The sequence below is a fragment of the Trichosurus vulpecula genome, chromosome 5 (genome assembly GCF_011100635.1).
Source record: "Trichosurus vulpecula isolate mTriVul1 chromosome 5, mTriVul1.pri, whole genome shotgun sequence".
NCBI classification, from domain to species: domain Eukaryota; kingdom Metazoa; phylum Chordata; class Mammalia; order Diprotodontia; family Phalangeridae; genus Trichosurus; species Trichosurus vulpecula.
The window spans coordinates 205674869-205691057 of NC_050577.1; the positions used below are offsets into that span (position 1 = coordinate 205674869).

Sequence of the window (16189 nt, forward strand, 5' to 3'; positions counted from 1 at the left end):
GTCAGGGACCTAGAAGAAAGAAAAAAAAAACACAAGTTAAAGTGCCTCCTGTGGGCCAGGTATTGTGCTAAGCATTTTAAAAAATATCTCATTTGATCCTCACAACAACAACCCTGGGAAGTAGGTGCTATTATTATCCCCATTTTACAGTTGAGGAAACTGAGGCAGACAGGGATTAAATGATTTTTCCAGGGTCACAGAGCTGGTGTTGGAGGCAGGATTTGAACTCGGGTCTTCCTGACTTGAGGCCCAATACACTATTCACTGAGCCACCTAGCTGACTCTGGGCTCATAATGCCATAGATAGAGGATTCATTCTAGTTTAATTGTACTTCAGTGATCAGTGTAAATATTCAGGAGGTAATGAAATGTGAAGGCCTTGGAGCTCGGTGTCCTGAACTGGTTCCAAAGAAGAGCCTCGGGAAAGGAAGGGGTTGTTATCTCTAGAAAGCTGGTCTCAGGAAGCTCATCTGCCAGTCCTTCACATGACTACAAGGTGATCCCTATCATTGGACCAATGCTACCAGATAAAGATATAGAATTTAGGAAGGTATAGAAATGGCTTCTTCACCACACCAATATGGATTCCTTCCTGCACCCCCCAAACAAAGGTTCCATCTAGCTCTTCTAGGATTCCAGAGAATACACAGTGCTCCTCACCTGGTAACATTGTGTGCTGTACCCTTTCTTCCATCTCTTTACTAAAACCATACTGAAGGGAAAACAGGTTAGGAGAATAGCATTATCTGCTTAATTTCCTCCCATTCTTGTTCTCATTTCTGATTAAATGGGGGCTTGGGAAGGGGAATATGTTGAAGAAAAGAACTCAGGCCAGCGCAGAGCTCCAGCAATGCAGGGACAGAGATGAACTCACAGACTATGAACGTTCCACCACTGAGTTGGCCGCTCAGAATTTGATTACTTCATCAGTGGGTTGTGACCCCAATTTTATTGCTTTGAAGTGAGGCATGACTATTTAGTTCTTAATGGCTTAAACTTCCCACCATTCCAGGGGACTAATAAGGCTCCTCAACTTTATTTTGGGGGAGGTTAAGGGACTTTTCTAATATCCATGATAGGGCCAAAAATAGACAACAAACCTGATATCCCCCAATCGGCCCTGGCTCCTTGGATGGCACTACTTTACTGGTGGTGAGATCCCTAGTACTGCTGCTTGGATAGATGGTGATGACCCTCAAGGTTCCAGGATTTAGAGTGAGGTCACCTCCTATGACCTGCTAGAGTAGTTAGGAGGGAATTTTCTCATCTACACCCTGAAGGTGCCTAATTCTCAAGGGGAGTTTGTGTGTGACTTCCTGTATTCCCAATCCTACCAAAGTCAAGAAATTCCCAGGCCTGGCCCCCTCTCTAAGAGGTCAGAAGGTATCTTTCTTACAGCCCTAGTAACTCCCCATCTATTATTCCCATGGGCCCATGAGGCTCTCCATCGCAATAGCTGCATAATAGTTCTCGAGTTAAAGGTGATGCCTCAAATTCTTTTCTACCTTGTGGCTCTTGGAATTCTGTACCCATAAACAACTCCCACTGCCAGTGAAAGACTGAAGCATAGAAAAAATAGATTAGTATCTTTATAGGACTTGGAGGGGGTGGGTGAAGAGGGGCAATTTTTTTTCTCATGGATGGAAAAGATATTTGGCCATAGTGTCCACTCCTTGACCTCTTTTACACTCTCTTTTTCAGTGGCAATTCACCTTCAATAACTTTGTGGTGGAACCTGGCCAAGAATATGAGATAACAGTGCATCACTTGCCCAAACCAATGCCTAATGGAGATCCAAACCATGAGTCCGTGACTTTCCAGGTGCCTGGTAAGAGACCTTCCTGTTCAGGTGCAACTTTCCTCACTCTCCTTTTGGGTTCTTGAGAAGTGGCAAGTTGTTCAGACTTTAGGGCCTCTACTCAGCAAAACCCAAACAATTGATGCCATTGTCAAACTGCATCTCTCTAAAGAAGAAAACAAATGTCAGAGAAATTGGATTGCTCTGCAGTGTCTGGATTGAAGCCTCATCTCCCTCTGGGCAAGTTGAACCCCTTTCTTAATTGTTGAGAAACCAGCATTGGGCAGGAAGGATCCCAGGAGAGTTATACATATGCAGAAATCCCTCCCTCCTTTTAGGTAGTAAAACTAACTCCAGGGAAACCATCACAAAAATCACCCAGTGTCAGGGTATCTTGGATAAACTGCCACTCCCTAATCATAATAATGGCAGATGCTTATCATAGCACTTTAAGGTTTGCAGAAAGGGCCAAATTAGATGACCTTGAAGGTACCTTCCAGCTTCAGATTCTACGTATAATCACAGCTCTGTGAGGTAGGGTTTTTTTTTTCCCCCTTTAACATATATTTTTATTTTGCTAAATTTTTCCCAATTGCATGTAAAAAATTTTTTTAACATTCATTTTTAAAAATTTCAAGTTCCAAATTGATCCTTCTTCCCATTCCTTCCCCATCTCCTGAGAAGGCAAACACTAGGATATCAATTAGACATGTGAAGTCATGCAAAACATACTTCCATATTAGCCATGTCACAAAAGAAAACATGCACAAAAGATCATCGTGGGTCCTTTGGAATTGTCTTGGGTCATTGTCATTGTTAGAGTAGCTAAGTCTTTCACAGTTGATCATCATTACGATATTACTGTGTACAATGGTCCTGCTGTGAGGTAGGTTCTACAGGTACTATTTTCACCATTTTTCAGATGAGAAAACTGAGGGTCAGAGAAGTAAGAGTTCATCACAGAACTATTAAGTGTCAGAGGCAGGATTTGAACCTGTATGTCTCCAATTCCATCCTTCTTGCCCCTGAGCCCTGCTGCCTTCCACCTAAGTCCATACATACCATAAGACCATAGGATCACCTAGGTAATAAATAGCTAAGGACAAATTTCAAACTTACATCTTCTGACTTCAATAATCTTTGGCACCCAGACAATTGCATTTGCTTCATAACTGGTCTCTAATTAACACATGTTTATTGAATACTTTCTCCAGGTAAAACACTGCCCCTACCTCTAATCCATCCTAAATAGATATCTCCTAGAATCATAGGATCATAGAATTTAAGAGCTGGGAGGAACCCAAGAAAACATCTGTCTAGTTCATCTGCCTCATATCACAGATGGAGGAAACTCAGATCAAGAGAAGAGACATGACAGGTTTAGGGTTGTAAAAAGGACAAATGTCATTTTGCACACATCACCCAAAGCCTTCTCAAAAAACTTTGGTTTCCCATTGCTTATATTGCCTAGGACCAATGCTTGGCCAGGTACTAGAGATGCCTCTGCCCACCCCCACCCCCCATACACACACACACACACACAATTTTTGTCTCAGCCTTCTCCAGATTCATCTCTTGCCTCACTGCCTTTTGTTACTGCTGTGTCCCCTGTGTGGAATTCTCTCTATTCACATACCAAAGTCCTCTCTTTACTTCAAGAATTAATTCAGCTCCACCTCCTGTGTAAAGCCTTCCCTGACCACTCCAGTCATTTGTGAGTTCTCCTTCTTCTGGATTCCTGTACCACTTATTGTTGATACCATTTGTTTTACACTTGCTCTATACTAAATATTATTGAAATATGCTCTTTTTTATATATGTACAATCTGCTTTCTCAGCTAAATTTTTAAATTCCTTTGAGGGCTCAGGGACCATGTCTTATGCCTGTCCATAGCCCTGTGGTCTGGCATATAGAAGGTGCTCAGTGCTTGTTAATAATAATGTTGAACCCCTCCTTTCTGCAGTACCTCTTCTTCCCAACCCTTCCCCTAGTACCAGAGAGGGAACTGATACATTAACTCTTTTTTTTTAATTTATGGAATAAAAAAGCATTTCCATAACAGAATAATGAAGAAAAAGATGATTGCATATAAAACTGAAAATCTATTATGTACATTATATATGTATATGTACAGGTATCAGCAAGGCAATAATCACAACATAGATGACAATTGTCAAAACGCCTATGTGGTTCTGTATTGCAAATTATACGAGACTCTCCACATAGAAGGTAGAAGAACTAAACCCCATATTCAGACACCAGAGGACCAGATCCCATAACCAATATGCCCAGTCCATCACAGCAGCAAAGAATTCGATACACAGTATCACTGCATGGAGCCTCACCATCCCAAAGCCATCTGCCCCACCTGCTGGGGCCTTCCCAAAAACTTACAGCACAGCTATCACAAGTCTGCTCTCTTTCCCTCAGCTCTGTCATAACTGCTGTCCCAACATTTCTTGTGACACAACTTTCTTTTCCTCTCAGTGAGCTTTTCCCACCACATGTGGCTTAGGCTTCCTGTGACCTAAGGAGATCACATGGCCTATTAATGGGTGAGAAAGATCTTCAAATCTAAATTGCTATTAGAGTATATTGTAATGACCAGCAGGCCGAGAATTTTTTGTTGTCTTTTGTTTTGGAGTATTTCTCAGCACTTAAGGCAATCAAGTGCTTTTGAGTCTTGCCTTTGTTTGAATCGAGTCATTGATTGGAAACAATATATATGATGTGGTGCTAGTGATTAAAGATCTTTCCCACACCCCTTTTGCTAAGTAGATACTAAGCCTCAGGCCTACACACTTTTGCTAAGTAGGCACTGAGTCCCAGGGTCCTAAACCCTGGGGCCCTAAATAGGGTATATATGCTTTGAGGCTGGCATTTTGCTTCTGGGGGTTTCACTCATTGGAAGAGTAGTTGCAGTTTGGCCAGACAAGACTCTGGGCAGTAGTTAAGAGCCCTTCCCTGGCTTTGAAAAACCCAGATGTTGGTCTGGTATGTAGTGTCTTGGACAAATAGCTAGAAGCCTGTCTGCTGATTTGCGTTATTTTGCTCTGTTTATGTAATTTCTGCTTGTGTTTTCTCTGAAGTTCAGGGTGCTGACTTTTTCCCCTGAACTAAGTGAATGATTAATTAAATTAATTAAAGTAAGATTGTAAACCCCTTAAAGTTGCTTTCCTTAGAAAAGCAGATCAAAGAACCTCAGCTACCAGCCCCTCCTGTGCTCTGGTGTCATTGGTCTTGCACAGCCACAGTAGCTGCAAGTAACATTGTTGTTACAATATATATATAATCTTTATATACATAATTCTATTTATTAGTTCTTTCTCTGAATACCTGCTTCTTCATATGTCCTTTGTGTTTAATTTGGGTATTTATAACAATCAAAATGACTTATTCACTCAAAGTTGTTCTTAAAACAAAACTGCTGTTACTGTATACAACATTCTCTTGGTTCTGCTCATTTCGCTCTTCATTATTTTATGCAAGTCTATCCATATTTTTCTAAGATCAATTGATCTCATCATTTCTTATAGCACAATAGTATTCCATCACAATCTCATACCAGCCATTCCCCAGTTGCTGGGCTTCCCCTTGATTTCCAGTTCTTTACAGTAATTCTTGTTCCAAGCCTTTTGTAGCATTTCCTAAGCCAAAGAGAGAACATTGAGATGGTATGGAGTCTGAGGAGGAGAAAGAAATGAGGAATGGAAAAGTGAGAAAATTACTACCAACAAATCAAAGGCTTTCCTAGTTTACTAACAGTAAGTGAAGGCAATCTAGAAGGCAAGAAGCTTTAGAGATGGACTGGAAAGAGACAGGTCTGACGTGATCTCAAGAAAAAGAGCCTTGAATCAAAAATGTCTATTTATAGCAACTCTTTTTTGTGGTGGCAAAGAATTGGAAAGTGAGAGGATGCCCATCAATTGGGGAATGGCTGAACAAATTGTGGTGTATGAATATAATAGAATACTGTTGTGCTGTAAGAAATGATGAGCAGGTGGATTTCAGAAAAACCTGGGAAGACTTAGATGAACTGATGCTGAGTGAAGAGAACATTGTACACAATAACAGTAACACTGTGATGATCAACTATGATTGACTTTGCTCTTCTCAGCAATACGACGATTCAAGACAATTTAAAAAGACTCATGATAGAAAATGCTATCCACACCCAGAGAAAGAACCATGGAGTCTGAATGCAGATTGAAGCATATTATTTTCACTGTTTTTTTGGATTTTGTGGCTTTTCCCTTTTGTTCTGTTTCTTCTTTCACAACATGACTAATCTGGAAATATGTTTCTATGATTGCACATGTATAATCTATATCAGATTGCTTGCTGTCTTGGGGAGGGAAGGGAGAGACGGAGAAAAATTTGGAATTCAAAAAATATGAATGTTGAAAACTATCTTTACATGTAATTGAAAAAAATAAAACATTATTTGCAAAAGGAATAAAAAGAAATAGGCTACTTCTCCCAAGGTTTGGAGCCTGAAAGAGTCTGCCTCACGGCCTGATACCTAATAGACTTTCTTTTCTTCCTCCCTTGCAGACTGCAGAGATCCCAGAATGAGAGTGACTACCCCCTGTGTGAGCACAGGTAATTGCTGTACTTCTCCCCTTTCCAGGGTTGATGAGGTTTAAGTTTGAAGTGGGGGTGGGAGACGGAGGGGGTCAAATGTCCAACCCCTGAAAAGGTGCCTAATGATGATCCCCTCTGCCTCTTCCCTGATCTTTTTAATTTTTTTTCTAAGTTTTATTGGCTTCTTGTTTTTTACACCAGTCATTTCCTAAAGCAGCCCACCACACCTTTCAAAACTTTCCCTTGTAACAAAGAAAATATTAAACAAAACCTAGAAATGGAGCAATCACATCTGATAGTGTCTAACATTCTCTACCCATAATCTCCCACCTCTCCATGGAAGGGATGGAAGTTCTTTTCATCGGCTGTCTTCCTGGCCCCTTTTTGCACTCCCTGCAGGAAGCCTGTGGGAGCCTGGCATCACAGGAGAAAGGCTGAAGAATAACTCCCTGCTGGTGAGTTTTAACCTGTGGAATGAATCGACCACTTATAAGATCCTCGTGAATGGTTTTCCAAACACAGATATCGGCAGCTGTTATGAAGACTTTCAGTTCATTACCCAGGTAACTTCCCCTTTGAGACCACCACAAACCACCTCCACCCTGATGCCTTCCTCAAGTAGTCCCAATGCAAAGCGTGCTGGATTGGGACTAGGGAGACCTAGTTGCCACTTGTTATTAATGTTTTTTATTATTAGGTTTTTATTTTAATTTTATATATACTCTGCCACTTGTTATTAATGTTTTATTATGGTTTTTTAATTTATTTTATATATAAATATATAACATGTATACATTTTTATTAATTTTTAGTTGACGTTTTTATATTATTATGTAATAATGTTATTAATGTTATTGATGGTTTACAAAATGCTTTAATACATTATTTAATTTGATCTTCACAACAATCCTATGAGGCTAGTATTATTATCCCCATTTTACAGATAAGGAGACAAAGAGGTTAACCAGGTTAGTGCAGGGTCAGATAGCTAATAAATGCCCAAGGTAGGATTTGAACCCAGGTTTCCTGACTTTAAAGTCTAGTGTTCATTTCACTACCTCTCTTATTAACTCTGTGACTTGGGAGAAATCACTCCATCCCACTGAAGATAAATTTCCTAATCCCTAAAATAAACAATTCTGGCTCTCCCTACCTCACATTCTCAGCCCCTAAATTTCCACTGATGGCTATCCTTTCCTTTTCTCCCCCATGCCCTTCCCTATCCTACTCTACCTTTTCTCAGCATTGCCTTTTCTCTTCCTTTTTCTCCCCAGACCAGACAAGAAGATTTCCACCATCGGATAAATGTCACATTCCCCTTGCAAAATATGAATGCCTGCTGCCAGTACAGTGTACAGGTAAAACTCTGAGTCCAGGGAATGGCCCTGTCAAAGACAGCAGTGAATGGGCTATGCCTTCCTGCTGTGGGGGTCAGGTGAGGAAGTTACACTGGCCAAAGGGAACTCTGAGGATTTAGGGTTATTCTCTCTCTAAGTAGAGAAGATAGATTCTCTGCAAATAAGGCACTCTAAAATGTTCTCAGTGCTCCTTCTCTACCCTGTTTGCTTCCATCCTAAAGTAATCTAGTATGTGGGCTTTGGTCAATTTGGGGTAGAAAATCAGATGTAGAAATCCTCTAGGCTTGAGAAGAGGAGCCTTTTATCCTCTTCTCCTTGTTGGGAGATCCTGATATGAGAGTTATTTGGAAACCCTGTGGTACATTTCATAGCAACAAAACTCTCCATGCTAAATTCAACAGAAGACGTTAGTTCAATTTGTTCAAGTCAAACCACATGGTTGTTGTTTCCCTAAGTGGCAGAAGGGCACACTTGCATGTGCAATCACCTTCATTTTTTTGTGTTATTTTTGCTTACTCACTTTGGGACTTTCTTTAATTTTTGGAGGGAGATTGCTTGTATCATCTTTATGCTGTTCTTGTCTGTATATTTCAATATTTGTGTGAGTTGGATTTTAAAATTTATGGGTATGCAATTATTTTTCTAAACTGAAAGAAACTCTTGTAGCCAACATCCTGTCCAGACATTCCTTGAAGAATCTCTTGTTTGAGCAGGGCCAATAGTAGACAGTCAGTCAACTAGCATTTACTAAGTGCCTAGGATATACCAGGCACCCCAGGCTGACTTTCTTCTCTCTTGTTTCTCTGTTGCCCCCAGATCCAGCCGTTCTTTAATAGTTGTCGGAATGACTGCCTTAGACACACACTCTCCATCCCTTGCCCAGTGCTACCACCACCAACACCCAGTAAGATGGGTCCTTTCCTACCTGAGTCATTGCTGGGGGGAAGGGAGAGGGGCTGGAAAGGGGCAAGAATTTGGGCAGATTCCCAATCTGTGTTCTGGATGGCTTATAACTTTTTTTCCCCTTTTGTCCCTTCTTTGTTCACTTTGCAGCCTGTCCTCCAGGTAAGCAAGCTTTGTCCTAGAGCTCTGCACAGGGACATGAATGTGTCATGTGAGTAGCCACCTTTTGAAACTGAGACAGTGGAGGAGCAAGGCGGCCCTAAAAGTTATCTGACGAACACTGCCACCTTGCCTGCTGTATGGCCTGCTGGGATGTCCATTACTCTTTCTGTGTCAGCTTTCTCACTTGCAAAACTCAATCCAATAAGCATTTATTAAGGGCCTCCTCTATATTGAGAGCACCATGAAAGTTTAGATGCGACACTGTTGGTCCCTGCCCTAAAAGAGCATACAGGGTAATAAAATAAAAGCCACTTTTTTAAAAAAAAACATTTTGAGGTTTAACAAAGTATTTTCATCATAACTCTGGAATGATCCAATTATTATCACTCCCATTTTAGAGACAGAGAAACTGAGAGTATGAAAGTTGGTATAAGGTGACAAAGAGAGAATAAATATTAGAGCTGGTACCAGAAGCCAGGTCTCCTGACTTTGGAGTTCAGTGCTCTTTCTACTATATCAAATTTACTCTTATGAAATGTTGGAATGTGGAATTATTAGCGTCTGTGCATAGTGGTATGGATCATAAACATTGATTGATTGACCCAGAGAGGATAGACTCTGAAGGACCAGGAAGGAGGGGCACCAGGGTTGTTAGATAAAGTCTTTCCTTCTATCTCTCACTGGTTTCCTTTTGCCATAGATGATGTGTCACTGTGGGTTTATTGGTTTATCACTGGCATCTGCATCCTGCTGGTGGGCTCTGTCATACTTCTGGCCATTTGCATGACTCAGAGGAAGCCTGGTAAGGAGCAGAGTAGCTGAGGCATTGCAATGTCCTTAGCTTTTAGTTTTGTGTTTTCTTGCTCTCTCCCTTTTCTTTCTCCCCACTGCCCCTGAGCTAAGCACCTTATATGAAGCTGAGGCTGGGTCACCCTTCACCCAGATCCCTTCACTCCCAGATCAGATAGAAGCCTCCTCTCCCTCTCTGTCTCCTCCCTCTGTACACTGACCACAGATGAATTTCCAACGAGTTCTTACTAGGATGGAGTTCCCCTAGAGTAAAAGGTCAGTTAGGCACAAATGAAATGCTATAGTTAATAATCACCATAATTAAAGCTGAGGATGAATATTTGAGATTCTCACAGTGTTCCTTAGTTAGCACTACATATACTCTAAGCAAATTAAATACTGGGCCTGAGGTTCAGAAGGATTTGATTCCTCTGTTTCCTGACTAGTGCCCTTCCTCTATGTCACCTGAACACATCCTTTTACTTTTGTAGGCCACAGTTTCCTTTACCCCTCCCCCCAAAAGGGCAGGAAATTATTAGAATAGGAGGATAATTATTGAATAATAGAGTTCAGTCTTGATTATCTAGCTAGGATGACATCCAGATCTTTTAGTTCTCAATTTCTTTTTTATTATAAGAATTTTGACCATTTCCTCAAGAGTGAATGGTCTATAGGAAAGAAAACATTGTTGTGTCCCTTTTGCCCAGTGTGAACAGCCCTGGAGGGGGAAAAGGCTAAAAAGGTAGAGATTGAAATGGATATCTTAAATATTTGCTTTGGTTTTTTCATGGACATGGGTAATTCCATATCCTGTCTTGGCAGACATGCATATTAGTAAGGGATGACTTTCTTATTTTTTTAAGCATTGCATCACTGTGGTTTAGGATTGCTTAAGTAAGACTGTTTCCTTTCCTCTTCTCAGAAAATATAAGGAAGAAATATCAATAAAGAACTCAGCAAGGACTGCTTGTAAACACTTATCTGTGCAAGACTTAAGCTTTTAGCACTGATGCTTTTGGGGAAGATACACTCCCTGAAGTGCACATTCTAATAATGTGTGGAATAGGAAGGGTGTATCTACAAGGGAATTGGGTTGAATCTGGACTTGGTCCCAGATTAGGGCTCAACATTCATTTATTTCATTGTTCTAGGCCAAAGTCAGGCTTCCTAGGTAGCTCCTGCTGCACCTCTTCCCCCCAGAATTGTGCAAGGCTTCCCTCTGGTAATCAGTGATACTCTCCCCTCTCAGCATTTATACCAGTTGGGACTAGGGAGAGGGAGGTGAAGGAATGAAGCAGTTTTTGCCATTCCATGTTGCTTCGCTTCTAAGAGAGCAGTTCTAGCGTAAGAGGACTTGGTCCTTTGTTATTCTAATTTATTGTTTCATTTTAGGGTTGTCCTCTGATAAACCTGAAAATGACACCAAACACCCTGGCAAGTACCTCTTTTTTATTGTTGTTTGATTGGTTTTTGGTCTTTGTTTTGGATTGGGGTTTTTGGGGGGCATGGATTTTTTCTTAAGAGAGCAGCAATACTACGGCTAGGTGTAACAGCTGGTCCCCTATCATAGACCACTCTAAAATCCCCTCATAAAAAACCCTCAAGATACTTCCTTGAAGCCACAATGGGATTTCAAGAATAGTGACTGTCCTAAGCAGAGGAGCCCCGAACATCAAGGTAGAGAATCATTACAGAGAAAAAGCAAGGTGAAAGGATTGTATTTTCACCAAATCCGAGTTGGAAGAATTTAATCCAATCCAAATCAACATTTATCAAATACTTTTTACATGGGAGGCACTGTGCTGTGTGTTGAAGATATAAAGACATAAACAAAACAGCCCCTTTCTGCCCTAAGGAGTTATTTTACTGATAGGATATGACATGTATACAAATAAACATAATCCAAGGTAATGTGAGAGAAAAGAACAGAAATAGTAACAACAATGAAAGAAGGCTTCAGAAAGGAAGTGCTTCCTAAGCTGAACCTTGAGGCAAGGGAAGATTTCTGACAGGTGGGATATAATCAGAGCATGTGGAATCACTTGTATGAACCCCGAGAGGCAAAAGATGGAACATTTGGTTCAGGGAACAACTATTGGTCTCATTTGGCTACAATACAGATTGTGTAAAGAGGAATAATATGACATAAGGCTTAAAAGATAAGTTAGAGCCAGATTGGAGAGAGCGTTAATCACCATATTGAGGAACTTTTTTTTGTATCCCAAATAATATCCTAGTCCCACCAAAGGTTTTTGAGTAAAGGAGAGACCATGACCAGACTTGTACCTTAGGAAGATTATTTTGGCAGTGGTATATAAAGGATGGATTGGAGGGGCAGAGAGATTAAAGGCAGGGAGAACCAGTAAGAGGCTGTAACACTTGTCTAGGACAAATCATAGAAGCTATTTGGTACAACCTTTACACAAACAGGTATTCTCTCTATAACATTCCCAACAAGTGACTATCCAGCTTCTCTTTGAAGTCCTCTGGTGATCTAGAACTTACTACCTCTAGGGATGGCCTACTTTTGTAGGTATCTTATTTTCTGTTCTCTATAACTTCAAAATCTACCTCTCTGAAGTCTCTTAAGAGAGGTACCTCTGCAGACTGAATATGTTCCATTTTGTGAGCCTTCCCTCTGGTTCTTTTAAAAATTATGACAGTGGTTAAACACAATGTTAAGGGAGTATGATGAGTATTGAAACTAAAGAAGAGAGGAGGCAGTTTCCTGGAAAAGACAAATATGTTTGATGCTGGTTTTTTTTTAAAGTTTTAGTGCAATAATCCAGTAAATAGTGCAATAGTGGATTAAAATGTCATTATTCTGACTACAAAGAAAGGCAAAGACCTCTGTGCTTAGGCCAAGTATAAATGAGCTCCCTTGGTACAGCATCGTACAAAGCCTTAAGCATTTGACAGTCTCAGCAGACAGACTGGCTCTTGAGTTTGAGTTCCATATTTCAGCCAATGGTACCAGCATTGGAAAAGATACCAATTTAAATTATTGGGGGGCCTATTCTTGTTTCTTTCAGATATTCCACCCCTAGACAATCAGTCTCCTCCGCCCTTAAAGCCCCGGAAAGTCTGGATCATTTACTCAGCTGATCACCCCCTCTATGTGGATGTGGTAGTCAAGTTTGCCCAGTTCCTCATCACTGTCTGTGGTACTGAAGTGGCCCTGGACCTGCTAGAGGAGAAGCTGATTTCAGAGGTGGGAGTCATGGCTTGGGTGAGTCGACAGAAGCAGGAAATGGAGGAGAGTAATTCCAAGATCCTCATCCTTTGTTCCCGAGGCACCAGAGCCAAGTGGCAGGCAATCCTTGGCTGGGAAGAGCCTGCTGTTCAGCTCCGATATGACAGGTGGAAACCTGCTGGGGACCTATTCACAGCTGCCATGAATGTGATCCTTCCAGACTTTAAGAAGCCAGCCTGCTTTGGCATGTACGTGGTCTGCTACTTTGATGGCATCAGTGATGAGGCTGATATCCCTGACCTATTCAACATCACCTCTAAATACCCACTGATGGAGAAGTTTGAGGAGGTTTATTTCCGGATCCAGGAACTAGAGATGTTTGAGCCAGGTCGAGTGCACAGGGTTAGGGAGATCACTGAGGAAAACTACCTCCAAAGCCCCAGTGGCTGGCAGCTCAAGGAAGCAGTACAGAGGTTCCAGGAATTTCAGGTCAAATACCCCAACTGGTTTGAACAGGAGAATCTCTGTTTGGAGGATGAAGACAACTTGTCATTGTTGAGTGAAGAGATGATTGAGGAGTCACCATTACCACCAGGAGGGAGAATAATGAAACAGGTGCCTCTGGTACAGGAGCCTTCTCCTGGGGACCATTTGGTGGTGGACCTCTTCATCAATGAGGAAGAAGGGGTCTCTAGACTAGACACTCAGTTTCTGCCCCAAGGGCCTACTCTCACCCACCAAACAGTAATCCCCATAGAAGAGGACCAATTGATTTCCATAGTGGAGCCCTTACATAGGAATGGTGATAGTAAAGCCAGGCGACAGGCAGTGGTAGGTGAAGATGACATGGAATGTGTCCCACTGATGGAGACCAGTGTTACCCATAGAAATAGTGTATTCCTCCTCCCCATAGACTCTGAAGCTTCCCCTCTCTCTAGTACTCCAGTTCCTTCCCCCGACTACCTCCCAGCTCCAGTGAGAGAACAGCTAGAGGGCTTAATGTACTCCCTCTTCCAGCAGAGTCTAAGCAACCCAGGTGAGGAAGAATGGGAAAGACAGCAACTGATCTTCAATGACCCTTATACAGCCTATGAGGAAGAACAGAGGCAGTCAGTGGAGTCTGATCAGGGCTACATCTCCAGGAGCTCCCCACAGCCTCCCGATGGGTTTGTGGAAAAGGAGGAGGAGGAGGAGGAAGAGGAGGAAAAGGAAGAGCAGGATGTAGAGATATCTACAGAGTTTCTCTCTCCCAGTGTTTTGGAGAATCTGAAGAGCCTTCAACAGCAACTGTTACTCCAGGAGATACAACAGAACTCTAACTGGGGCTGCCTAGAGGGAAGGAGATTATCTACAGAATTGTAGTCATCCTAGTAAGTGTGTTATAGGTCTGAATCATCAAAGACAGTGAGAAAGAGAATGCATACCTATAATTCTATCTTGACTCTAATGATGAGAATCTCAGGAATAAACTTTCCTGTCTTTTAAATGTAAGTGTATTCCTCCTAAAACTACCCCCTTTGTAAACATGTATAACTCTTTCCTAGTGACTTAGCACTGAAGTATCAATTAATTTCCAGTGATGAGCTATTGTCTGCCCATGTTAGGGGGAAAATATTGATAGGGAACAGAAAAAAGAAAGATATAAAATACCAAAAGGAGAGGAGTCTAAAACCCTCAGTTCTGTTTCTGGGGTTAATGTAAATATAAAACAATTAGATGATAAGAGAGGGTTCCCTTCTTTTCTGAGTTGCAGTAAGAAGTTTTTCAGATAATCACTGGGATGGACTCCTAGAGTTGCGGTTCCCTGAGATAAATTGAGATCTGAGGCTTCAAAGTGTCCTGCTTAAAGACTTAAAGTCCCTTAATGACTAAAAGTCCCAAAGCCAAAGAGGTGTGAGAGGCTAAGGAGTGTTTAACAGTACAAAACCACAGACTGACATGTTAATTTAATGAGGAAAACCTTCTGGGGAAAAGTCATCATACAGACCTAAGTGTTCAATGTGTGTTTGATATTACCTTCCTTTCAAACCAGAATGGCACTTTGAGGCTCCATTGTTGCACTGACCCCTTGGAATGTACTAGAATCTTAAACTCAGAGGACATTAAAGCTTCAAGGTACCATAAAGATGATCTATTCTAACCTTCATTTTTTTAGATATGGAAATTGAGACCTAGATTGCTGAACTACTACTACTACTACTACTCGCTTTCACTCCCCCATGAGGGTTGAGTCACCAGAGGGTGACTGGTAAATTTGGTTATAGGGTTTGTATTCCTAATATCATAGCTCAAGAGTCCCACCAGTGTGCTTCCCATTAACAGTCATCTAATTCATTGACCTAATTCATTAGCTCTTTGCAACAATGTTTACTAATGCGGTATGATAAAATAATAGATACAAATATTTCTCCCATAAACTTGAGGTATACTTTTTCTCAAGTACACAGGAAGAGGTGGGGGTCACAAATAAAGAGTACAATGATGGTGAAACACATGAGTGGGATACAGCCGTGGTAAAGGCAATTCACACTTCCTGGTGTGAAGTTCCTCCCTCATCTCAGTTTTGTTCCACTCAATTATGTAGCAACAAAAGTAAGGTAAAATCTAGATGCAATGGCCCAAATTTTATAGCTTCACCTTGGCCACATCACTCTTCACCTGGAGCTATGGACATTGGCTTCTTCCCAAAAATCTCTCAGCCTGCCAAAGTTTCTGTGCAAGAAGCATATATGTTTCTATATTCATATAATTAGGCAGGCTTCTCCACTGCCAGAACCGTAGTGATGATATGCTCTTGGGCTAGAAGCATAATTGTGTCCTGTTTATTTCTTGTCCTCCCTTATTTTGGTCTATTTCTTTATTTAACACCACCACCACCCACAGGACTTTCCAGCTAAATGTCAAGCAATACTGAAAATTCTTTCAGACAGAATTCTTCCTCAATCCACAGCACTACCTAAGAATTAAGGGTGCTACTGATTTTTCTCTCAGAGTTCTTTGACCCAGGACATCCCATAGCCTCTACTATTGGTCAAAGTCATCAAAGTTTTATGAGTCTTTTTGTATACTTGTACATTTACTTGTGTATTATTTTGAATGATGGCAAATAAACACCTCAATACTCATACTGACTCTATGATTTATCCCCAGAATTATGCCTGCTTCTCCCAGGACACATTCCTTCTCAGTCATTGAATTTTATTTCTCCAGTTAACTCCTTTTGGCAGGAAGCCTTGGGCCTAGGTCTTGACAAGAACATTATTTTAAAATGTTTTATTTTATTCCCAGCTATGTGTAATGACAATTTTTAACATTCATTTTTTAAAATTTTGAGTTCCAAATTTTCTTTCTCCCTTTGTCACCCCCCCAGACAGTAAGCAAATTGATATGATAAGAATATT

The 16189-nt window shown here is 41.1% G+C and overlaps 1 protein-coding gene across 1 annotated transcript in view; it reads left to right on the top strand.

The window, feature by feature from the left end:
- Window positions 1–15913, top strand: part of IL17RA (interleukin 17 receptor A) — a 28598-nt gene extending 12685 nt beyond the window's left edge. Inside the window, exons 5-13 of the mRNA XM_036760945.1 lie at window positions 1702–1828; window positions 6354–6401; window positions 6783–6946; window positions 7658–7741; window positions 8558–8645; window positions 8795–8806; window positions 9507–9608; window positions 10988–11029; window positions 12628–15913. Coding sequence (XP_036616840.1) covers window positions 1702–1828; window positions 6354–6401; window positions 6783–6946; window positions 7658–7741; window positions 8558–8645; window positions 8795–8806; window positions 9507–9608; window positions 10988–11029; window positions 12628–14150 — 2190 coding nt within the window. The 3' untranslated portion in view covers window positions 14151–15913. The remainder of the gene's footprint in view (window positions 1–1701; window positions 1829–6353; window positions 6402–6782; window positions 6947–7657; window positions 7742–8557; window positions 8646–8794; window positions 8807–9506; window positions 9609–10987; window positions 11030–12627) is intronic.
- The last annotated feature ends 276 nt before the right edge of the window (window positions 15914–16189 follow it).